Genomic DNA, 27,221 nt, shown 5'->3' on the forward strand with positions numbered 1-27,221 from the left:
GTTTAATAATCTTAACCATGCATACATGACAATACATCGAGGCGAACTTAAACTATGTACTAAGAAAAAGCAAGATGAGTGGACCTTTTGTATTAGTAGTATTCAGCATGAGTAATGGAAAGGAGATGTATAAGGGATAGACCCGCAACAAAGGAGAATACCCGGCAGGAGTTCGTGTATGCACCCAAAGTTTAGTCGGTCACACTACCCGATACCCACCCAGCTTGCCGACTGTCATTGTGTCATTCTGACAGCCGTGTTGTGGAAGATGTCGGCTCAACCCGTGGTGGGAGTAGAAGACGTTACTGCTGCCAACTAAGATTCCTGTGGAAACAATCAAGTCTACTCCAATATCTCTATCTGTTGTTGTTCCTTTAACCTACTTGTGACATGTGTATGCCGTTTGAATGCTTTCCCAGACCATGGCTAAGCAATGAGGCTCACGATTTTAAGAGACCTATATTACCAATCTTCCCATGAACACACCTTGCTATGTAAGATGAGGGACTGTCAATGTTTTAGGAGCTTCTATTTGCAACTACAGTCTGTATACACTAGGTGCTATGGAGATTATACATTCACTGAAAATCAACCCGTGAACTTGTCTGCTAGTGTCAAACTGATATGTTCTTAGCCAACTGTTCATCAACCTCTGCTCATTTCCACAATAGATCAAATAAACTATTTATTCCAAGTAAGAAAAAGAGAATGCACTTACTTTCAATCTGCCTAAACTTGTTGATTTCTGCCTAAACTGAATCTTAACTTCTGAAGAGGAGTTTGGGGTAACATCCAACTTCCTCGAAAAATGCCAAACTCGAGGGATTTCGTCCTCAGAGTTCTAATCAATCACATTAAAGCAACCAAGATATACCAATGTATTGGTTTCATAAATTCTTGTGTGTAAATCCCAAGGCAAGGTCCCTTATTTATAACCTCAAAGTGAGGGGAAAACATTGAAATAAGGGATGGATAAAACAACAATTTCGTCTTGTAGTCACTTAAGTCACTTTATAAAGTAAATGACTTCATAACATAAAGTAACTTTATCCACACACTTTAATATAATAACTAATGTACTTAAGATAAAAAAATTGATGTGACTAGTAAGCATCCTGATAGATAATGTCGTTAATCTATCCGAATGTGGAGATAGATTAACCCGGTGCCATAACACTAGTGCAGAGAAGGGGACATGACAGTACTCCCTTCCCAGGATTGCTTGCCCTCAAGCAATCTCAATGCTGGGTGCTGCAGAATAGACTCACCTTCCCAAGTGGTGTCCTCATATGGTAAGTCTTTCCAACGAACTAGATATTCTCTGACAATCCTATTAAGCAGCTTCCTTTCCTTGTTTCAATCACCTCATCTGGCACCAAAATAAGTCTACCCTCTTCATCAAGCAGGGGCAAACTCTCTAAAGGAACAATCTACTGGCCAACGGCCTTCTTGAGGCATGAAACATGAAATACATTGTGGATCCGGCTGTCACCTGGCAAATCCAACTCATAAGCAACCTCTCCCACCCTCATGGTAATGTAGTAAGGTCTGTAAAATCTGGGCTTAAGTTTCTCTAATCCACTTTTCTTCAAGGAGCTCTGTCTATATAGTTGTAGATAAAGAAAAACCCTGTCACCCAACTCAAAACTTTGCTCAGTACGATGTCGATCAGCATATAACTTCTACTAGTTCTGTGCCTGCTGAATATTATCCCTAAGAGCTCTGAGGATGTCCTGTTGATCCAAAATCTAATCTTTGGCCAATGGTGCCCTGTTGTCCTATGAGGCTAAATCAATAAAAGAGAGAGGCTCGTAACCATAAAGGGCATGAAAAGGAGTCATTCGAATAGACATATGATATGTAGAGTTATAGCAATACTCTCCCAAATATAGCCACTTAACCCATGCTCTCTGCTGACCTGTAATGTAATTTTTCAAGTACCCCTCCACCCATTTATTCACTATTTCGGTTTGACCATCCGTCTGTGGGTGATAGCTAGTGCTGAAAGTTAGCTCTGTACCTGTCAATCTAAAAATCTCCTGCCAAAAGATGCTGAGAAACCTATTGTCCCTGTCACTCACAATAGTCCTGGGTAATCCATGGAGAAAAAGACCTCTCAAAAGAACAACTCAGCCACTTGAAAGGCTAACCAATCCACGACAATAGCGAAGAAGTGCGCAAACTTAGTCAGTTTGTCTACCACCACAAAAATGCAATCTCAGCCCTAGACCCTAGGCAACCCTATAATAAAATCCATGGAGATACTCTCCCACCTCTGAGCTAGAATAGGAAGAGGCTAAAGTAAACCTGCAGGAAAGCCCTATTCTGACTTGTTCTACTGACAAGTCTGGCGCTCTCTAACATGCTGCAATACATTGTCCTTTAGCCCCTTCCAAGAGAATCTCTCACTAATTTGTGTGTAGGTTTTGGAAGAACCTGGGTGCTCTACTGATGGTGCATCATGTATGGTGTGCATAATATCCTCCTTTAGTTTATATTCGCGTACTAAGTAGATTCTATTTTTGTAATATATAATATCATTCATTACCTTGTACCGCTCATCCTGAAGTATACCATCCATAATCTGAAATGCGTGAACATTTTTAAAATACTCCACTAACAGCTGGGACCTCCAATCTGCTGAAATCTCGGAAATGGTGTAACACTCCAGCACTGGGGGTCGTCGAGAAAGAGCATCAGCAACTATATTATTTTTTCCTTTGGCATACTCAATGTCAAAATCGTATGCTTGGATCTTGCTAACCCATTTTTGTTGTCTTTCGTTCAATTCCTTCTGTTCCAGAAAGTAACATAAGCTGTTATGATCGGTCTTCATTGTAAATTTACTTCCCACCAAGTACTGTCTAAACTTGGCTAAGGCATGCATTATGGCTAGCATCTCCTTATCATAAGTAGAATATATTAATTCGCTGCCCCTAAGCTTCCTTCTTTCAAAAGCGATGGGATGTCGATCCTGCATCAACACTGCCCCAATTCCGCTTCTCGAAGCATCACACTCCAAAAAATAGGGTCTAGAAAAATCAGGAAGTGCTAGAACTGGACATATACTCATCACCTGTTGTAGTCTATCAAAGCCTGCCTCTTAATCCTCTGTCCACCTAAATGCCCCTTTTTGTGTCAAATCGGTGAGGGGTGCTGCTACCTGGGAAAAACCTTTGGCAAATTGCCGGTAATAGGAACAAAGACCAAGGAAACCCCACAACTCAGATACATCTCTCGGTGGTGGCCAATCTAGGATTGCCTGTATCTTTTCCTGATACACCTTAACCCCCTCGGCACCAATCACATGACCCAAATAGAGTATCTCAGTTAACCCAAATTTGCACTTAGACTCTTTTGCGAATAAAAAGTGTTCTTCCATGAGGCTAAGGATCTCATCTAAGTGCTGCAAATGTTCTTCCCAAGCCCTGCTAAAGATTAATATGTCATCAAAGAAAACCAACACACTCTTCCTTAGCTATTTTTTGAAAATATGGTTCATGCATGGCTGGAAAGTGGCTAGTGCGTTAGTGAGCCCAAATGGCATCATCAAGAACTCGTAGTATTTGTAGTGGCATCTGAAAGCTATCTTATGCACATCCTCTTCATGGACTCATATCTAGTGATATCCTGATCGAAGATCTTTGAGAAATAAACAGCCCCACGAAGCTCATCCGATAACTCATCAATGCGGGGAATCGGACACCTATTTTTTAATGGTTCTCTTGTTCAGGGCGCAGTATTCTATACACATCCGAAGGGTGTCATCTTTCTTCTTAACCAACATCACTGAAGAGGCAAAGGGGCTAAAACTGGGTCTGCTATGTCCCATATCTAGAAGTTCCTTGATTGTCTTCTCTATCTCTTCCTTGTAGTGCCTAAGGTGACGACAAGGAGAGGTAATGACGGGTTTGGTGCCCTCCTCTAGCTCAATGATATACTCAAACCCTCTATCTAGTGGAATACCTGGGGGCAAATCCTCAAATACCCTCCTGTGCTTGTCTAGGACTATCTGAATGTCACAATGGTACTGTTGTCCTGTATCCTGTGTCTCCTTGGAAGAGATGAAGCACTGTGTTTCCCATTCTATATCATCGTGCCTCATCCATCTTGTGAGATGTTATCAACCTGGGTCCACTATCTGGTATGGCTTTTAGGACTACTGACCAATCACCCTGTGAGAATTCCAACTACATGGTCTCATGATCAAATGTGTACCTACAGAGAGTCCTTAACCACTGTCTACCTAGAATGGCATCCAACCCATCCAAATCAACAACATAGAAGTCAGTCTCTAAAAGATAATCATCAAACTATATCTGAAGACTGGGTACTTTCTCTATGCAACTCAAAACCTTAGTGAAGGTATGTCAATTGTCTACAATCCTCTCTTAGATACCATCTGTGTGCTAATAAAATTATGGGATGCTCCTGTATCCAACAAACAAACAATGCATTCTCCCTTAACCACACCCTTCACTCTGAAAGGCTGACATGCCAGATCACTAGAAAGAGTGGCTATAATAGGAGGCTATTCCGTAGTGGCCTTCTTCTTATCATCTTTAAGGGGTTGCTCCTCAACTTCTTCCTCCTCGCTGTCCTCAACATCATCACCTTCCGATTGCTCTCCTTCATCATTGGAAAGAACTTCAATATAGTGAATCTTGCCTTTACCAAGGCATCTGTGATCGAGGGTCCAAGGTTCCCTACAAGTGAAGCACATTTTCTTCCTCCTAAGTTCATTACGTGTCTCAAACTCTAATTTGGGAGGATTTGATTTCTGCTGGTTTTTGTTTCCTTGGGTAGATGTAGACCCTCTATAGCGTTTCTTCGGAGGCTACAATAGTGATGAAGTTGAATCCAAATCATGGGCAATCTTAATCGCGTCATCCAAGATGTTTGGTTTAAGTACCTTAACCAAACCCCTAAACCTGTCCTGTAACCCTTCTGTGAATAACATCACCTTGCGCTGCTCTAACATATCTAGCACCATCACTAATATACGCTGAAACTCATCAATGAACTTATCCAAAGACCCACTTTGTCGTAATTGAGCCAAATCCCTGTAATAGACTTCAATATCTTTCCTGTCAACGTGAGTAATCAGCTTGGAGCTAAAAACCTCGTATGAAGTTATGAGGCCATGATCCTAGGTGACTAATTTGTGATGCCACCAATCATATGTTGCTCCCTCAAGGAGCATTGTTGCAAATCTGATAGCTTCCGCTTCTGCCATGGGCTTAAGTGTCAAATAGGTATCAAGCTTGTGAATCCAAGCTCTAGCCAATGTCTGACTGTTGCCATCAAAGGTGGGGAGAGTTAACTTGTTCATAGCATGTTTTAGGTCCCTATCAGGTGCCCTCAATCTCTGGTCCTTTTGTTGTCTATTAGCCTCCCTTTTCTGATTTAGGTACTAGATAAAGGTCAAATTTTGTTTAATTGGGTCCAGAAACAAATCGCATTCATCAAACATTGCCATAACATTGTCTGGTAGTAAATTTGGTGCTGTTGGTGGTACTGCTTCTTCTACATTAGAAACCGTCATTGAGGGCCTATCAGTATTACATGTGGGAGCTCTAACAGCTCAGGGAGATCCAGCTACACTACCGCCTCCACTGTGATGGCTTAATGCTCTTCTATGGGCCAGGGCCAACTGCTGCATAGTACCTACTAGTTGTTGAAGAGCATTAGCAATGTTGTTCTATCCATCTCTAATAGCTTGCAATGTTTCCCGAACTTCCCTATCCTGTTCAGTTTCAAGATGTGTCATTTGAATATTGTTTTCCAGTTCAGCATGTCCTGTATAATCAACCTGTGGAGTAATATCGATTTGTTCACCTGTTCCAAATACTGCTTCCTCATCCATTGTAAAACTATCTTCAATCTCAATGTGATCTGAAGAACCTATTTGCTCTAGCTCTAGATGACTGAAATTGTGTTGTCTTTTACTCATTCCTGGCTGTCATTTTTGGATAAAGAATAGGTCTGCAAAATTTTGGTTATTTCCCACAAGATGGCAGGTCTTGTGGCTCTGATACCACTGTAATAACCTCTGTTATTTCTAAACAATAAATCCCAATCTGAACTTGAAGTATTATGTCAAACAGTTGTTATGAAATCTCAGTCCTTCAACAATATTCTACTTATACTCGATATATTACTTTATTACTAAGGCAAGGGCTATGAAATATGATAACTGTAACACAACCAATCGAAAATGTATTGAAATTAAAGTTTAATAATCTTAACCATGCATACATGACAATACATCAAGGAGACCTTAAATTATGTACTAAGAAAAAACAAGATGAGCGGACCTTCCGTATTAGCACTATTCAACATGAGTAATGGAAAGGAGATGTATAAGGGATAGACCTGCAACAAAGGAGAATGCCCTGCAGGAGTTCGTGTATGCACCCAACGTTCAGCCGATCACACTACTCGGTACCCACCCAGCTTGCCGACTGTCATTGTGTCATTCTAACAGTTGTGTTGTGGAAGATGTCGGCTCAACCTATGGTGGGAGTAGAAGACGTTACTGCTGCCAACTAAGATTCCTGTGGAAACAATCAAGTCTCCTCCAATATCTCTGTGTGTTGTTGTTCCTTTACCCTACCTGTGACATGTGTATGTCATTTGAATGCTTTCCCAGACCACAGCTAAGCAATGATGCTCACGATTTTAAGAGACCCGTATTACCAATCTTCCCATGATTACACCTTGCTACGTAAGATGAGGGACTGTCAACATTTTAGGAGCTTTCGTCTACAACTATAGTCCATATATGCTAGGTGCTATGGAAATTATACATTCATTGAAAATCAACCCGTGTACTTGTCTACTAGTGTCAAACTGATATGTTCTTCTTAGCCGACTGTTTATCAACCTCTGCCCATTTCCACAATAGATCAAATAAACTATTTATTCCAAGTAAGAAAAAGAGAATGCACTTACTTTCAATCTACCTGAACTTGCCGATTTCTGCCTAAACTGCATCTTAACTTCTGAAGAGGAGTTTCGAGTAATGTCCAACTTCCTCAAAAAAAGCCAAACTCGAGGGATTTCGTCCTCAAAGTTCTAACCAGTCACATTAAAGCAACCAGGATATACCAATGTATTGGTTTCATAAATTCTTGTGTGTAAATCCCAAGGCAAGGTCCCTTATTTATAACCTCGAGGTAAGGGAAAAATGTTGAAATAAGGGATGTGGGATAAAACAACAATTTCATCCCATAGTCACTTAAGTCACTTTATAAGGTAAATGACTTTATAACATGAAGTAACTTTATCCACACACTTTAATATAATAACTATTGTACTTAAGATAAAAAATTTGATGTCACTAGTAGGCATCCTGATAGATAATGCCGTTAATCTATCCATATGTGGAGATAGATTAACTTGGCGCCATAACACTAGTGCAGAGAAGGGGACATGAAATTCACCTATGATTTCCAAAGCATAACTTTTTGGACAGCCTCAATTCGCCCTTGGTTTTAAATAATGTTTTAGGAGAGGGACGACATTTACTCTACAAATATGCGGATGTGTGTCATTCACTAATTCAATTTCGCCAATTATATTATGCATGGACATTTAATGGACAACTCATATTCGCATTAAAAATTCCATAAGATGTGTTTTTATTACCCGAGCTTCGTCAAATATTTTGTATGCACTATAATACTCCCAAGGAATTCGCCAAAAAGGAGTGGCATAAATACATTCATAGATTAGTAGGTTGTCTCAATCCAATCAATAGCAAAGTCTCAATTTCTCAAACTATCGAGATCATTGTCAAGCGAGTTATGAGTGTGATGACCTCAATTTAGGAAAAGGTGAGTAACTCAGACCCCTCTCTATCTATTCTCTGACATTTTTTTTCATTCTTATTTAGAGAATACAAGCTAGACTATTAGTGGTCAGTTATCACCTGGGACTAGTGACCAGTACCACTAAGTCATGCAATAACCAAGGAGACCTATGACATCTATATTTTATAGTGTAGGTCGTACAACCAATGAATACTATTTAAATAAATATATGTAATAGATTATAGTCGACTGTCGCTTTTTGAACAACTTGAATTTTATGGCAGCCTATATTTCTTGGGAGATGTTGAACATGAACAAGGGTAAGAGTCCTACATGTGGTGGAAGCTAAGAAAAGCCAGCCAAATGCACTCGCAAAACCATGTCATCATATTTTAGTGCCCAAAATCAGGAAGCTACAACATCACAAGTACATTTGCAAGATTCCCAACCACTAACACTACCGGTGCCACATGCACATATTAAAGAAGTTCGCAAACTTGATATCTATGATCACGATGAACTTGAAGAAGATATTCAAGTAAATACCCAGAGTAGCCAAGATCTTCAAGTCAATACCCAGACTAGCCAAAATAATATAATAGACTTGGATGAGAATTCCAAAGATGGTGATGGCACATGACCAGGAAAGGGACAAAGGAAATACAATGCAAAAATTTACAGGAAATCCAAAAAAGATTGAAATTGGGATCTATTAATCAGGAATTTTCAAATAGACTGGACCTCAAAGTATCCATTCATTGAACCTATACATAATCCAAAAGAAGGTGAGCCTCCAGTAAAACACAAATGTACGATATCCACAAGGATAAATAAAAAGGAAAAGAGGTTGCAACTAAAAATTAACACCATAGAAAAGCATATGAGTAAAGTTTATGAGACAAAAATCATAGATGGATTGGGAAAATCAGTGACGATGGAAAACCAAGTAGGAATGTCAACATGTTAAGAATGCAGAAATCTTAGAATTTCAGGAGAAAATATAGACGAAGCCTACTAAAGTAAAAGGCTCCATTGAATCTCTTCTTGGAAAAGCAATGGAAGTTCAAGAAATGGGTAAAATTCTTCAGTTATCTTCTATAAATTGAGCGAAGGATGTGCCATTATAGACTACCCATCATTGAGTGGTTTAGTACGCTTTCTAAAAGTTTGTTATTATCTGAGCAGTCACTAGTCAGTAAACAACAAATGGGAATGGACAAATTGTCTTGCTGAGGTTGAAAAGGAAAATATCAAAGCAAAACTTAAAGAGTCAAATTTCATTTCATTATCTTTAGATGAGGTGACAGCAATAGATAACTTCCTGGGTATGCATGCATGTCTATACTGTGCACAATTTTGTCTGCCAACCCAATCTACTAACTGTTGTTAAAATGAAGGATAATTCAATAGCAGAAAACATATTTGCACTAGTAAAGAGTTCTCTAATTGAATATGGAGGTATACATGAAATGGCGATTGCCCAAAATTTGGTGTCTGTTGGAGCAGATGGAGCTTTAGTAATGCACGGCCACGAGAATGGTCATGTCACAAAGTTAAAAGATTTTCTTGCAACTTACGTTGTTGGCATTCACTGCATGGCCCACAGAAGGAATCTCACTCTTGGAATTGTCAGCAACTCTTCAAATATATACAGAGCTGAAGTATTAATCAAAGAGATCTACAGGCACTTTTGTTGAAGTCCTAAACAATTTAGGGAATTTCAACAGTTTGTTGAGGGACTAACTAATGGGAGAAAGCTTCTTGAGGATAATGATACCAGATGGATCTCTCTGGATGGACCAGCTCATCGATTTTTTTCTGAATGTCCATCGTTGCTTGGTACAATGGAGTCACCTCAAGATGATCAGGGTTGTCAACGGAAATATGGTGAGCTACTTGAAAGGTTAAGTGATGTAGAGACACTCTTAACGGTAGCAACCATTCTCCCCATGCTAGAGGAAATGAGAAATATAATAAAGAAGATCCAGCAAAGATTTATGTATATTGTAGAATATAATAGGTTGCGTAAAATGACATGCGCGACTCTCACTAATCTCTATAGAAATCCAAATTCATTTTCTATGGATGAAAAACTTACAAGGTGGATGAGAATCACAGGTTTGGATAATCCTAATAACTTTTTAAAGATTGATGCAAAGGGGGAGTTATGTGCCAATATACTGGGTGTTGAGCTACCAATGCACTACTATGGAAGGCCCGTGTCCACGAGAAAAGGAAAGAAACCCACACAGCCAAAATTAAATATTACAAAGGAAGTGTTGAACAGATTGTTGAGTCTGTAATGGGTTTTGTGAAGGAAATTTCTTATAATATTTCCTCAGAGATTAGAGAAAGATTTCCTCGACACGAATTACTTAATTTGATGTGTATTGTGTCTCACCATTATTGGAGTTTAAGAAGTCCTAAACATTTTAGAGATAAGTTATTGGTTTTGATAGATCAATTTTGTAAAAGCAAAGAAATCAATGGAGTAAGTGTAAATAGAGTTTTAGATGAATCTCGTTTGAGAGAGCAGTCCTGTCATTTTTCCATCACAATGAAGGAACAATATGATTTTATGCGGAACCACAAAGAAGAACGAACAGTAACCAAACTTTGGAGAAATCTAGCTCAAAGACGAATTGTTGCGGGATTCAGTATTAGAATTTCTCAAGCTTGTTGAATTATGTTTGACCATGATATTGGGGTTTGTGGAAGATGAGAGAGTTTTCAATGCTTTGGGGATCCTAGAGTCAAAGGTGAGAAATAAACTAGACAAGAATTTGGAAAATTATCTAAGGCTGTATACATTCAGATATGAATTCAATAATTTTCCTTATGAAAGGGCTCTAAAATTGTGGAGGAAGAAATGTCAAAGAAGAGGTTTGGGCAACATTTCAAACAATGAGATCACTAACTCAAGTAGTGGTACTAGTATTGGTAGCATTGATGTTGAAGCTGAGGATTAGGGAAGTGAAGGTATGCAGACTAGAGAAAACATGGAGCATAATGAAGGACAATTTGAACTTGATGGCAAGGAATCCGAAGATTCGGATGAGGAGATGTTGTGGCAAGTTTAACAGTTATAGTATGACATTTCAACTCTGAATTTATTACTTACTAGTAATTATTATAGTTTACATTCTAGATTCTAGACAGTATTCTCTGAATCTCACCATGATTCATCTATCATGCGTAATAAGTTATCATTTTCTAAATGTCTAATGTCAAACAAACATGTACATTTTATGTTAGATGATGCCATCAATCAAGATTCGTTCAAATTTTACCATTGCTATTGTTTTTTATTTGCATTATTATGCTCATATAATACATTGTTATGGTACAATCCTTGATGATTTTTATGAAAATATAGTAATTCAAATGATAAAATTCATATTCATTTTGATTACTTTTTTTAAACGACAATTGATACGATTCAATGAATTCATGTTGCAAAAGTTAAATTTGAATACCCAAATTCATAATCATGAGTTCTAAGTACAAAAATTAACCACCATTACATTTAGAAAATGGCCCTGAATTCTCTTCTATAGAAATATAGAAATAAGGGTCTAGAGAGCAACAGCAGCTTCAGGTCATTTTGCCTCATGGGAAGAGTCTTAGAGTAGCATCAAATTTAGTATCAAAAACATTTTTTGCCTTTGCATTTGATAGGCCTATTCAGCAAAATAGCATTGGGATTCTGCTGCGTTTATCTTGTTCAAGAAACAAAGTTTAGACTTTAAACTCATATCAAACCATTACAAATAGAAATAAAGTAAACACTACAAAGATGATTAAAATCACTTTCCAAGTTTCACATTCTCTGATTGATGTCTTATGAGCTGATTGAAATTTCGATCATCTTTTTTAGGATGTTTCGTTCTATGACTCTTACCCATTTGTGCCATAGCTTTCAGCAATCTTTCCTCTTCTGCGGGGATCTCTACTTCAGGTACTTCAAGATCTTCAACAGCTTCAACATATTCTTCTTCATCTTCAAGGTTTCTTCTGAAGCCATTCAAAACATTTCGCATTTCATTCCTCATTTCAGCCTTGGATTCTTCAAATATATTCTCCGACCTCCTAGGGTTCATTCTTCTAGGCGGCATTTTGACAACAACAAGGTGCAACTACCTCAAAATTTGGCAATCTATCCATCAACAAGGATCAATAGGTCTGTAACAGGATTCCAAACAAATCCTTTGCAATTATGAGCCAGAACTTCAATCTGCCACCTCACAATCAAGGATTCAAGTCTTAACAAGCTCTCCAAGCTTAAATAAGATCAGATCAACAACTATCAGATCCACTCTTCTAACAAATCACCAGCAAGATCAACCTTCACTCTAATACCACTTGGTGCAGTACAAGGTTGGTGAGTCCCCAAAGGAGATGGCCAAGCCCCCAGCCAATATAGCAAAGCAAAAGCAAACAAGATATAATTGCAAGAGACCACTAGATTAACAACAAAGATTCAATTACATCCAATGTTCACCATACATTCCATTAATGATAGCACAACTAGCATGGATAACAGACTATATGCCAAGCTGTAAGGCCTTCCTACGTACGGCCAATATACAATTCCAGATTACAAACCAAAGTTCACTATCCAAGCTCTATCCTCTTCTTCATGAGTAACCTTACTTGCCACTGCCTTCTAAGACTCAAGGACATTACATCTATAGCCATCAAGACACGCAGGTCGGCTTAGAGTTCCCAATCTCCAATAAGGAAATGTGCATTACATTAAATATAGGACTGACCCAATGAATTAATGACCAAATACATTACATCACATTATGCAGTCTTAGATATAGGTCCACATGTTGACAAGGCACCAAGATCCAAGAGCGCACAAGCTAACTCTTAAATACGAAACCTAGCCAAATTAAATATTAGGCATTGCTAGAAGAGAAACCAATGGAAAACATCACCGAGAAGATGAAGCATAACTTCCACTAACAATCACATAGGATTATAAGCACTTAGGGAAATGATGAATGATATGTCCACAACATGAAGCCAAGAGCATCAAATCTGGAAACAACAAACAAGTGTGTGCCAATACAAACTAGCAAATAGGAAACAGTAAAACAAAAAACAGCAAATATATTTTTGGGTGATGCAAGATTGCCAACAATCCAAGGATGCTCCTGCATCACAAACATTGTCCTTCAAGATGAGTTGATACTCTTCAACCATGGCTTCTTTCCAAACTTGGTGTTTTAGTGCTTCTTCAGTATTTGAAGGTTCAAACTTCAGACTTAATAAGTTCACTCATAAGAGTGACATAACTAGAGCAACCTCTAGGCTTCTTGCTTTCTCTAAATGTGCCCTTAGGTGCAACATAATTTTTTTCTTCTTCAAAACTTTTCTTTCCTAGAGTGGTCTTTTTCTTTTATTAGCAGGTTCAAGTGGTTCAAGAATAGAGTTCTTAGGTTCATAACCTACAATTGTCTCCCTCTAAAGTTCAATATTTGAATCCTCTTCCATTTCTTGAGGTGACTCATCATATATCTTGCTAATGTTTTTAAATGTTTTGAATGTTATGACCTCTTCAAAAGTTACATTTCTACTTAGTTCAATTATTTTCTAACTGGGAACATGTATCCCATAAGCTTTTGATGGTTCACTATATCCCACAAATATCCCTTTCTTTCCTGATGGGTCTAGTTTTGATCTTTTCTCCTTAGGAATGTGAATATAGACTAGGCAAACAAATATTCTTAAGTGACTTAAGTTGGATTTATTTCCAGTAAAGGCTTCTTGAGGAGTTATGTTGTCAAGACTAGAGAGAGGACATTGTTTTGATTGTAGACAACAATGTTGGAAGCTTCTCCCCAAAAATAGGGCATGAAGATTTTGATCATCCATCATAGCCTTAGCAGCTTCTATAATGGTTGTTCTTCCTCTCTGCTTCCCCATTTTGTTGAGGATTATAAGGAACATTGCACTCCCTCTTAATCCCAGTAGTATTACAAAATTCTTTAAAGTTTTCGGAGATATACTCTCCCCCATTATCTGACCTTAGAGTTTTGATTCTTTTCTCAAATTTATTTTCAACTAAGGCTTTAAATTCTTTGAATTTTGCTAATACTTCATTTGATTCTTTAAGTTTTAGAAAATAGATCCAAGTCTTCCTAGAGTAGTCATCAACAAAAATAAGATAGTACAAAAATCCTCCTAAGGAGGGTACTGTCATTGGTACACATAAATCAAAGCGAATAAGTTCAAGTACATTTTTAGATTTGTGTACACTAGAACGAAAAGTTCCTTTATAATTCTTCCCTAATGCACAAACCTTACATATTCCATCATGTTCAAGTTTTAATTTAGGTAGTCCTGTAACAAGTTTTCCTACAGAAGGTAGGGCACTGAAGTTAAGATGTCCCAATCTTCTATGTCAAATTTCATGTGTAGTGGAAACATTGTGAGTCAAGGCTTGATTTTGAACATTACATAGTTTGTACAAACATCCATCACGAACTCCTATTGTATATGCATTCTTGATGTTAGAAGCTAGGTGAGAAATTTTCCATCCAAGAATCTAATATGATACCCTTTGTCTTCCAGGGCTGAGATGGATACTAGATTTCTCCTGATTCCTAGCACAAATAGTACTCCAATTAGTTGTAGGCAAACTCCGGATTTTGATTGAATTGTGCAAGTCCCAATTCCATTCACAAGGTGTGTGGAGTTATCTTCAACAGTGACTTCATCTAAATAGTCATCAAAATGATCTAGTTGTTTATTTAATCCAGTTATATGATGTGACACTCTACCATCTATGACCCAAGTATTTCTACTAATTAATTCACTTTAAATGCTGAATAGAATACCATTCTTTTTGTATCCTTGGGTTTTTCTATAAAGGCTTGGTTCTTGAGTCTTTTAGAACATTCTACAATGAGATGTCCAAACTTATCATATCTATAGCACTGTACTTTGGACATATCATTCTTTCTTTTGAATGAATGTTTATTGTTGTCTTTTCCCTTCTTTCATTTAAAGTTTACTTTCTTGTGAGAATTTGTATTTAATACTTGAATCTCTTCACTAGTTTTATTCATAATGATTCCTCTAGTGATCAATCTTGACTCTTCTTGAATACAATCAGTTTTTAAGCTATTGAACTTTAGAAGTTTAGACCGGGCACTTATCCCTTGTATGAACAAGTCCCAAGATGTTAGAAGTCCATTTAGAACCAACATTGTTAATTCTTTATGGTCAATTATTTGTCCAATTATAGATAATTGATCCCTTGATTCAGTAATTCTTTTAAAGTAAGATGTAACAGTTTCACCCTTATTCATTTTTATATGATGCGGTTGTTGCTTTAGTGCAAGGGCTCGGCTAGTATTGTTTATCTCATACATATTCTCTACCTAGACTAATCCGTCTAGTGGGTTACATCCGAGGATGACCTTCTATGCAGAGCACTTTTTGGAGATATGTGATGGGATTATTGTTCGTCCTAAGTACTTATCTCGACGGAGATCTCATGCCCTGCGTATCTCACTTGGATCCTTTAAAGTTGGTTCTCACAAGCTTTGGGCTCATACTGACCATCATATTGACAATGGGGAGCAGATTTGTAAGCTGTGTACTTTACAGGAGGTCGAGACCGAGATTCACTTTATATTCCAGTGCCCTATCTATTATGAGATCAGAAGGAGATTCTACTTCTTGTTTCGGGATTGTTCTTCTCTTTCTGATTTCTTTAGTTATTGTGATCAAAGATGCCTTGCACTTTATATTCAGGAGGCTACCTTGCTTCGAGATAGTACTTTACAATCATTGCTTCCTCACCGACATTCTTCTATTCAGCTCATTATTGCTTTCTTCACACCCTTATCTCCTATACGTGGTGTGAAGAGGTCATCTAGCTCTACCAAATCATGTGATCACTCCAGATCTGTCAGACCTCAGACACAGTCTTCTACGAGACCACAGAAGCAAACGAGAGGTTTTGTACATCCACAGTCTTCTCCTTTGATGGCTAGCTTCTTTTTGACTAGAAAGGACTCCTAGTCCTTGTTGCTGCCGCTCTCTATTCATCTTCTTGTTTTTGTTGCTGACTTTTTTTTTCGTATACCGATTGGTGGTCCTGTTGTTGACAGATTTCTTGTTGTAATCTTTCAATCCCATAGACCTTTTGGTGGTCTTTTGTTGCACATTAATATATTTATCTTATCTTATCTCTAAGAAGGTACACATGGCATGAGCAATGTCTAATTTTGATATGACAGAGAGTCTACTAGGATCTTCATGTCTTTATTGTTATTCTTTTTCCATTGAGTTCTCTCTGTCTCATCATCTGATATTGGTACAACATTTTCTACATATGAATCTAATTCTTGTTCTCTAAGAGTCATCATTAATCTGAATTTCCATGACACAAAATTTGTAGCACCCTTAGTCTACCTTCAAATCTGATTCTGTTCACCATGATTGCTAATGAATTGCAAATTCCTTTTGATGGTGTTTTTTTAGATTTTCTGAGGTTGTATATGCTCTAGGTATTATTTCCAACCTGGCTCTAATACTGTGTTAAGGAAATAAGATCAGAAGCAATACCTTTTAAATTTGATATATGTGTATGTATGTGCATGCGTGTGTGTGTCACTTATATACTGTTTTGAGTTTTCACAAACTTGCATCTTCTTTTCTTGCAGATTTGTATATATATATATATATATACTGGCTGCTATACTGTAAGTATATTCGGATTTGTTTAACAAACTTATTAATTTAAGGTCACTACAGATGTACTGCTACTGATGTGTTTTTATCTAGGTTGCATGGGTACGTGTACCCCCACCCCTAGGACGCGTACCTACGTACCCAAGGACCGGATACATATACCCTAAGTACCAGGTACTCAATGGAGAACATCTTGGCTAAGGACCCTAATTAAGATTTCTAATTTTTGTTTCAGTTTTTTGTGTGCATATCTGCTTGTTGCTTATGAATCTTAGTTCAATAGGTAATCAATTTGAAACTTTGAAACAATACTGATTAACAATCAACTTTATCACTGTTCACAAAAGTTTATCATTCGCAATATGTCAGTGTTATATGATTTATGATCCTCTTGTTCATATTTAAAGTCTTCCTTCTCTATTATGCATTTAAAAATTTATCATATATTATTATTACAAACATATTGCCAATCAGAAACTGAAAACAATACATAACATTTGCAAACTTTATCACTGTTCTTGTTTTTAAAAACCATTGTCATGGATCATAATTTCAGATTTTTTTAAATATTAAATTATATAAGAAAAAAGTTTGACGTTTCCGAGTACACCCATCCCCTATTTTGACAAATGGTCATACCCGTACCCGTATCAGTACCCTAAGTACATTGGTTTTTATGTATATTCCAAAAGAAGCGATCCTTCTCGTATTAAGTATGAAAGTGGAGAGGCATTTCCCATATAGAGACATGACTCTATGTGGCTTAAGCCACATAGGGTCATGTCCCTACATGGAACATGCCTTGTCATCTACAAGACACAACTCTCAAAGATTCTGCTCCATATTATAATCACAGACTTCAAAAACCACGATCTGCTTTATTGTATAATCGGTGTTTAATAAGGACTGATTCTCTTGGAATATTATCGGCCAGTCTGATTTAAATATATTGCTCATAATTATTATTATTATCTTGACAATAATCCTTAGATAGCATTATTAAGAAGCAAATGAATATGTTTTTGTGTGTGTGTATTATTATCTAATGATTATTATTCAAGAATAATGATGATTAACTTCGTAATCGTGATAGTTGATTAAGACAGTTTATAATCAAATCAATCCGAATAAAGCTATAAGATTAACACTAGGTGGCATGGTACATGTACCCACACCCCTAAGACATGTACCCACGTACCCATGTACCGGGTACTCAGTGGAGAGCATCATAGCTAAGGACCTTGATTAAGATTCTAATTTTTGTTTCGGCTTTTTGTTTGCGTATCAGCTGTTGTTCATCAAGCTTAATTCAATACATAATCAGTTTGAAACTTTGATAAAATACTGATTAACAATAAACTTTATCACTCTTCCAGTCAGAAGTTTATCATTTGTAATATGTCATTGTTATATAATTTATGATCTTCTTGTTCATGTTTAAAGTCTTCCTTCATTTATCATATATTATTAATAATTATTACAAACATATGGGAAGTCTGAAAATGAAAAGAATACATTGCATTTGCAAACTTTATCACTGTTCTTATTTTGAAAAACCATTGTCATGACTCATAATCTCAGTTTTTCTATAAATATTAAGTTATATTAAAAAAAAGTTTTACGTGTCTAAGTACCCCCATCCCCTATTTTGAGAAATAGTTGTACCCATATCTGTACAGGTGCCCTAAGTACCCAAGTATTCCCATCCCCAAGCAACCATGCATTAACACCTAGGTCTTTCCATTATCAAAATAAAAAATGTAATGATGGAGAGAAAGCTCTTTCTCTAGAACTTGATATCTTCCTAAACAAAAATGAAAATTATGCTACCACTTTGAAGTACAGTAATTGATTGAATCAGAAAAATTTCAATCATCGCTACCTTCTATTTTTGGCATAATATGTTGCTATAGTTTCTAAAACCATACGAGCATTATCTTCTGTCAATTCATTGTTCATTTTTATCATTTTATCAGGAACTTTATCATCTATCTGAATTAAATTTCTAGAATAAAGTGCAATAACACTGCTGCTCGAATTATATTTATAAATTTTCTGCTTTACCACCAGTGTAATACAATAACTCCTACAGCAGAAAAAAGTATACCAAACATTGCTTTAAAAAAGATCAATAATTGAAATAAACAAACAGCACTAGACTTGGAGAACAAAATAGAAAAATACGGAAACAATATCATTATGGTACCATTCCAATGCTTAGCATTAGTTGAGTTTGTCAGATACAACTCATTCATCTGTACCTACAGACAACTGCTAGATAATCATATTTTGAATCTCTTATGCAATGATAACCCATGGCTCCATTTACAACAGTTCAACAACTTTTGGCTTATATGACCTTTTGAACAACCAAAAGACATGTCCTTATGACATGAACATATGCCCAAAGCAATGTTTCATACTTACCATTTCCAAAGAGGCACAAAAATGTTACCATAAATTTCAGACCAAAAGAGGAACTTGGGACCTGCATATTCCATCATCCTCCAAGGTGCATATTCAGTAAAAAAATCATATAGTACAATCTACACATGCAACATCTGAGGAAATTATGTTCCTATTTCTGCCTTGATAAAAAAGAAAGAATTTATCAAAAAATAAAACAATGGATGAAAAAAATTATTTTTTAAGTCTAACAATTCTTGAAACCAGAAACATGCACATAAAATTGTTGCTAATAATCCTGAAAAGAGATTAAGGGTCAATACAAACCAATGTTTCTTAAAGAAAGAAATACACACCAAGATAGTTGGCTTCCACATCAACAAAAGCCAACAGGACATAGTAATACCATCGAGCCTACAACCACCACCATAATGCACAATATAAATATATGGGCCATAATGGCTACAAATGCTAAGATATATAGCTACAAAATAACTTTACTGAAATGTGCTACTCTAAAATTCTTTGAATCGAAAACAATGCTCACAAACTATTCCTAAAAATGAAAGCATAGATAATACACAATTTCACCTAGGAAACCCCCAATTTGGGGGGTGGAAACCAGCTTGGTAGATGCCGCCCTATCTTATAAACTATGTAATGTCCCCTTCTTTGGGTTCTCTTGCATTGCAATAGCTCGGACTTTCTTGTTGATTGTTGGCCTTGTTAGAAGAGTTATTTGATGTCGCTAGTAAGCTCAAATGGTCTAAAGGACTCTTATGGCACCTTCCAAAGTGAATTTTGGTTCCTAGTCATTCTCCAAGATTCTTGGAGTGTGTCTATTTTATAGTAAGTCACCCAGTTGGCCCTATTTTTCATTATTCATCATCAATATCACTCCAATGTAGTTAAATCTTGATTCCAATGATTTTTGACAATTCCCCCATAAGTATATTATTGGCTTTAAATTGTTATTTTTACTAGGGTTTTTTATTTTATTAAAATAATTTAAAAAGCATCTTAGTGTTTTGATTAAGAAAAAACAGGTTTTTAAGGCCCTGAAACCTTTTACAAAGTAGCTAACAACAAGAGCAAAGAAGCCCAGAAATCTTAGTGTTATTACTCTTTGGAAAGAGGAATAAAAGTTCTAAACAATGGGCACATAACATTTAAACCTTGTGAATCAAACATTACCATTATTGTGCTAAAAGGTCATTTGGAGCCAAAATGGAGTTTTTAATTAAAATGTGATTTTAAAAAAGATTGCAAGGAGATTTTAAGAGCACATTTGGCATAAGACAGATTGTTTTTCTCTTCAGTGAAACCCTCATAGTTATGTGAGTTTGAACTTGACTCATCTCAGTTTTGTTGAGGATGAAAACCCTCTTGGAGAAGATCACTTTCGGTAGTGAAAGATTCCTCCCTAGCTGGCTGTGAGAGAAATCGCCCAGGTTTCTTGCTTAGATTCAACAATTGAATGTCAAAGAAATTGGGGAGTCTTATTAAGACAGTTTCCAGAGTTTATAATTTGAAAGTTGCCAAGAAAAACTTATGCCATATGAGAGGGTTTGTTTCTATTTTCTGGATTTCGGTGATTCGGATATTTCCTTGCTAGTGTGGGAAGAAGATTTCTATAGTGGAATGGGTTTCACGACATTATATGCCCAATGACTTGGTTTCACTTTGGTTATTGGATACAAGTGTTATTGTGATGTTTGTATATTCGAGAGTAAATTTGAAAAGAGCAATTGTTGTGTTAAAAAGAAACAGTATGTCAGGGTATATGAGGTCATTGTGAGATGTGTGAGCATAATGGAAAGTAAGTTTTGCAGATAGATAAATGCATTTGGACAGTCGCAGGTGTCCGTGGCATTTGTGACATGTCAGTAACATTTATCTCACTCTTAGTAACTTGAATCTGCCTTGAAACCAGAGCTTTTCAAATTCATGTCAAGGAACCTCTGTATGCTGCCAGCATTTAGAAAGGTCAGGAATTTTAGGCAATAATGTACTTACAGGAGGTGCTACATTGCTATTAGTGTTAAGGTCAGAAAAAGGTCACTTTATTATTCTGTAAGTTGTTAAAGTTTTAAGCAGTCTGTGAAATAAAAAATGATGTTGTGATCTATATATTATCTATTTCCTGTTATGCAATGGATGTCAATTAACATATGTAAATGTAATGATAAAGCCAAAACACAAGTGTTCCAAAAACCTGCAAATTCAGAAATTCAAACAGCATTATAAATAACAGCTATTTGATAAAATTATTTATAATACCTACTGAAGATATAAGGAGGTTCAAGTGAAATTGTGTCGAACTTGTGTGGAGATAGACTTGTTGAAAGAGGGTGTGTATGTCAAGAGGCCCTCAAGCTGGGTGACTGTTTGAAAACTTCATCTCAGTCAAATTTGTATTATTCAAGCACTCTCATGAGATCAAATTTGCATGTGTAGCTCCGCTGATATATCTGTAAATTTATACTCAGAATTTGCATAACTTTCCAGTTGTTATAGTCATATATCGTTTCCTATATGTTTGTTAATTGTTGATTGTTGAGTTTGGTTTGGATATTTAGTTGGAGAAAAACTATATAATTACAATAAGCTCACATACCTCAAATGATGTAATGTCCTCTTCTTGCACCTATTCAGTTTGAGGTTTCCATTAGACTATCCTTAGGTTCCCCTAGGCTTAGTGGATATGGTTAGGGGACCCAGCATCCTGTGGAAAGCTCTAGCAGATGTTTTCAGTGTTTTACAGCAAATTTTAGTTTTCTCACATGTCTATTTATAGTAAGTGTTATCCTTGGCACTTGGCCTTGGCTTTTATCCTGTCTCAATTGAGGTGCAATGATTTCCAGTTCAGTGCCTTGGTGAGTTCTGGGGTTGAAAAAAAATTATTTATTTTATTTCACTCGAGTGTTTTTTACAAAGTCACATTATAACTTAAGTGAAGGAGAAGTGTTTATAAATGTTCCACCTTATTACTACACCTGGGAAAGAGTGTCATTTTAAGTTGTTTTAACAAACAAGCTGGCCCCCAAATAGTAATGCCATGATAAGGTGAAGTTTTCAACAATTTAGAAGGTTTATTTGTACCCTCAAAAGGACCTGGAGTTAAATTTAGCTTTTGTGAGCTCAAAAGGGGGTGAACTAAAAGTGATAATTTCAGAAGAAATTGGATTCAAATTCAAATATGTGTAGCCCTAATTCTTCCCTCTTCTTATAAATTTGAGTTTAAGCTCTTGTTTCCACATACTACATTTGACATTTTAGGAGATGTTGCTGGAATGAGCTCTAACAGAGCTGCTTTTGCTGGTTGAGAATGAAAACAGTCTTCTGGATTGCTGGTTTCAATGGTAAAACATCCACCTTAGCTGGCACTACAAAGTAATTTGTAAAATACTTGCTTGATATTAATAAAGACCGAGAGGTCAATATATACAAAAGAATGAACAATATTTCCTTAGGAAACGATTGTAAAGAATAAAAACATTCTATTCTCGATAATAGAAAACTAATAGTTAACTACAAGCTAACTAAATATTAGAAACATTCTAATTTTTACAATAGATTACAAATAGATAACCATTAAATAATAATAGATGTTATCTATTATCGTAATACCCTCCCTTAATGGTTAATCTATCTATAACAAGTTGTCCTCTGAATTTGACAACCTTATTAAGACCAAGAGGCTTGGTGAGAATGCATGCAGTCTAATCCGTTGTAGGAATATATTGCAAGTCTATTGTCTCATCTTCAACCAGTTGTTGTATGTAGTGACACTGAACATCCACATGTTTGGTTTGTTCATTGAAGACAGGATTCCGTGCTAACTTGATAACGCCTTTGTTAACAACAAACAAAGTGATCGGTCTTTTTGGTGACATATGCATATCCCCAAGCATCCGACAAAGCCAAACAACTTCATAACCTATCTTAATTGTCCCTCTGTATTCAGCCTCTATGGAGGAGAGAGAAACTGCCTACTGCTTCTTACTGGTCCATATCGTGGCACCGGATCCCAAACTGAACACACATCAAGAAGTTGATTTTTTATCGTCAACAGCTTGCCCAATTTGAATCTGTGAACCCACTGAGTCTAAGATTAGAACTGCAAGAGTAAAGAAGCTCATAATCTATAGTGCCCTTCACATAATGAAGCACACGCTTTGCTGCCATCCAATGATCAGCCTTAGGAGTTGTCATAAAGCGTAAGATGTAGTTGATTGCAAAGCTGATAACAAGCCTAGTAGTAAAGAGGTAGATGAGGCTATTAGTTGCTTGTATGTGGTATAATCAACGGGGGGAGAATCAGACTGGGTTGATAACTTGAGACCTTACTCCATGGATGTAGATGCAGGCTTGCAATCCTGCATACGGAATTTTTCTTACAAAGCCCTAGCATATTTAAAATGAGAGATGAATATACCAGAAGACCGTTGTCAAACCTCAACGCCTAGGGAATAATGCATGAGCCCAAGGTCAGTCATATCAAAAGACTAGCATGAACTATATTTGATTCCCTAAATCAAAAATGTCGAACTGCCAATAATGACCAAATCATCCACATAAATAACCAGAAAGATGATGTCACTATCAGTAGTCTTGATGTACAAATTTGAGTCTGAAAAACTCCTCTAGAAGCCTTGATTATTGAGGTACTTGTCAATTTTCATGTACTATGCCTTAGGACCACAATGTCCTCTTCCTTTTGAGGGTTATGACCACAATGTCCTCTTCCTCCGTCTCGCGTCCAATGGCAAGCAACTGATCACGGATTTCCTTAATCCTATTCAGGTGTTCCTGGAGCGATTTTTGCTCATCCATGATAATAAAAAACAAAGTGTTCTTGAGAAAGAAGGCTATGCTTTTATCTGATATCTCATGAAGTTTCTTCAAGTGCTCCCATATCTCAGCAGTTGTTTTACTGGATGGAATTTGAGGGAGCTGATCATCAGCCACGGATAAATTGAGAAGCATCACTGCCTCCGAATTATTTAGATCCCATGTATCCTAATTAGTACCAGTTGTAGTCGGATGCTTTATAACACCCAAAACAATTTGATCAGTATTCTGATATTCAAAGATTGCTAGTATCCATTGCTTTCATGTGCCATAATTCTGACCATTGAATTTTGAATTGCCCTCGAGTAGAATATTAGTTAGAGATGCCATAGTACACTTTTCAATGAAAAAATGTGAAAATCTATGGAGGCATCTACTTCAAGGCAAAAAAACGAACGGCCCAGAAAAATTGAAGGGGTATCCAAAGAGAGCTCGAGAATCCCAGAAAGAATATGTTGTCAGTTTCTAGATTAGTTGGCTCAAAAATCCAGGCACCCAAAAAAATCTAACGAAAAATCTAGTTGAGCTCTCGAAAAACCCATCAAGAATCTATGATAAAAAAAAATCAAGCCAAAAAATTAGGGTTTTTCAACAACACCCTAGTCGGAGGCCATGGAAGGAAAAAGTTGCTGAAAAAATGGAAATTTCAAGTAGAAGACAGCTGATTTTTCCTCAAAGAAGGGCATTCTTGCAGAGACGTTGGAGATGAAGGTTTTGACACCAAAAAATGGTGTTACAAGCCAATGAATGGGAAAAAGGGCTGCAAAAAAACGTCTGCAAGAAAAACAGTACTGATCTTGCAAAAAAAGCGATTGTACCCAAAAAACAGTTTGCAGTTGTTGAAAAATCGATGGTAGAAGGTCACGTGTGAAGACCAAAGGTTGTGTTTTGAAGACCGCTTCTGGATTTTGCATTAATGCGCTTTTCTTCACAAGATGAATTTCTCAAAGCAGAAACCCTAAACGGGTTGTTGAGAAAGTTGCAAAAATGATTTCGAAAATTTTTAGCAAATAACTTTGAAAGAAATTATAGATTTATCGAAAAAAGAGTATTGCCTCTAATACCATATTACAAAGTAATTGATAAAATACTTACTTGATATTAACAAAGACCAAGAGGTCAATATATACAAAATAATGAATGATGTTTCCTTAGGAAACGATCGTAAAAAATAGAAACATTTTATTCTAGCTAATAGAAAACTAACAATTAACTACAGGTAACTAAATATTAGGAAACACTCTAATATTTAAAATAGATTACAAATAGATAACCATTAGATAATAATAGACACCATCTATTATCGTAATAGTTGATTCGTGCACTTAACTTCAGTTTTGAAATGATTTTAGCTTGGTTTGGTTATATGGGTTTGACGATGTTAAGGATTTATGAAGTTGTAAGACCCCTCCTCGTATGTACTAATTTAAATATGAATTTCTCTATTAAATCCTTTATAGGAGATTTAAATGGATATATTAGCATGACATGACAATGCTATGGGAGAATATTGATGTTCTTGGTGGAAACCATGTAGAGGATATTATGATAATTATGATTATCTTACATATCATGATTTGATGATTGTTGCAATAATATAACTTAATATTTACCTTCTCATGAATCATTTGAAACTCAAAGACAAAGATTATCAACTCTCTAGAAGTGCTCTTTAGTAGCTTGATCTTAAATATTAAAAGTACATTACAATGTGCTAAGGTTGTTAGGGTATCATGTACAAGAGGTTATACTTTTGTATTAGGATGAGTTATCCGGTTACTTGGAATTATGGTTTAAATCATAAACATTGCATGAGTTTTCTAGGATACATCTACATAACTAGGTGATAGAAAGTTATGGACTTATATGATTATGATGATGGATATGAATTAAGGTTTTATGGTTTACGTGTCCTAATGGAAATTGAGATGAGTTGATACGTTTATGTTTTGATACCCCATGATCCAAGACTTACTACACTGTTCGACTGTTTAAACATTGATTTGTACTAATGATGTTATGAGGTGTTTTACCTTATGGTGATGATGTTATTTATGGTACTTTGATGATTAGGCTATTGCATTCAGATAATTCAGTATGCTCTATTGATGATGTTTTGGTATATGCATGCATTATGACGATTATTCTAGTATTTTAATTCGAATTGATGAATATGTTATGTTATTATGCAATCAGTTATGTTTATCATGTGTAGGAATGGAAAAGTTTATTTAAATAAAAGTTATAATGTTTTGATCGATTTGATTATGTAAATTTGGTTTATATATATAAATGTAATTTTATCGAACTACTGATATTCGCATTGAGTGTCTAGGAAATTTAAACATGGAATTAATCGAAGAAACGGTAACCAACCCTATGTGCAAATTGTAAGACCAAGGTTGAATCCAAAAAAGTGATTCGAACCTCATTGTCAAGTGTTTAATTTGTATCATAATCTGAATGTATGAGTATCATTCTATATTTGTGACGTGTTGAATGTATGTAAAAGTAAATCTTATGGTGTCACTTGACACTCGTTATATGTATATGTGTACTAACATGTCAATTAGGGTTGGCAATGTAACCCGTTAACCTAAGACTGATTTAGTTACTAACCTAAATTCCCCTTGATTAAGGTTTACTAGAAAGGTTACATCCTTAGAATTTTGGAGATCAAATATTTCAAACTACTTGTATAAGTCATGAATTGATCCTAGAAGCCAAATTTAATGTAATCCAAGAGCCCAAGTGGTAGGGGTATGGATTAGGAACCTTTTCCAGCCTTCTAGAACTTCCTGGCAACATTTATAACCCCTATAATATCTCAATTTCCCTTTGTTGCGAAAATGGATCATCTCCATGAGGTTACCCAAGTTTACACTCTTGCTAAGAGGTTGCCTTTATGGTAGGGGCAAGTAGGGAGACCAAAAGAGGCTTAGAGACAAGTTTGAGTTATTGCTATTTTTGGGTCGGTGAGTTTAGAAGCTATTTAGAGTTCCTTTGAAGAGTTGGAGTGTGTTCACCCACTTTATATTTTTAGAGAAGTCAAGCTTTGGAATTGGAAGGAGGAAAGGATTAAGCTCATCTCAAAACTCATTCTTGCCATAACCTTTGTGAAGGTAGGTTTCTCCATTGTCATGGATGTGTTCATTTTGTTCATTGCTTAAGTGTGTGTGTAAATTTCTTGCATGTTTGGAATTGTATTTGTGTTGTTATCATGTGAGGGATGGGTATTGTGGGTTTTTACTTGTTTCTTTTTCATGTTCTTTTCCTTGTTTTGTTAGGAAAACTATGAAAGGAGTGTTGGCATTACTCACACTTGGATATAGCATAAGTGGCCGTGTATGGGGGGAAGGGTTTAGTTGGACACCAAAAATAGTGTAGTCTCTCCTCATGGTGAGGAGAGAGAAGAAATGCAAGGTGTATGGGCCC

General features: G+C 36.3%; 1 protein-coding gene across 2 annotated transcripts in view; it reads right to left on the bottom strand.

The window, feature by feature from the left end:
* Positions 1-27,221, bottom strand: part of LOC149562256 (uncharacterized) — a 158,700-nt gene that overhangs the window by 102,656 nt on the left and 28,823 nt on the right. For both annotated transcript variants that reach the window (XM_089825790.1, XM_089825789.1), the window contains one exon: positions 19,289-19,346. In XM_089825790.1, the coding sequence (XP_089681916.1) occupies positions 19,289-19,346 (58 nt within the window). The remainder of the gene's footprint in view (positions 1-19,288; positions 19,347-27,221) is intronic.

This window comes from Cupressus sempervirens, chromosome 4, assembly GCF_028749045.1.
Source record: "Cupressus sempervirens isolate cs-2001-9-10 chromosome 4, ASM2874904v1, whole genome shotgun sequence".
NCBI lineage: Eukaryota > Viridiplantae > Streptophyta > Pinopsida > Cupressales > Cupressaceae > Cupressus > Cupressus sempervirens.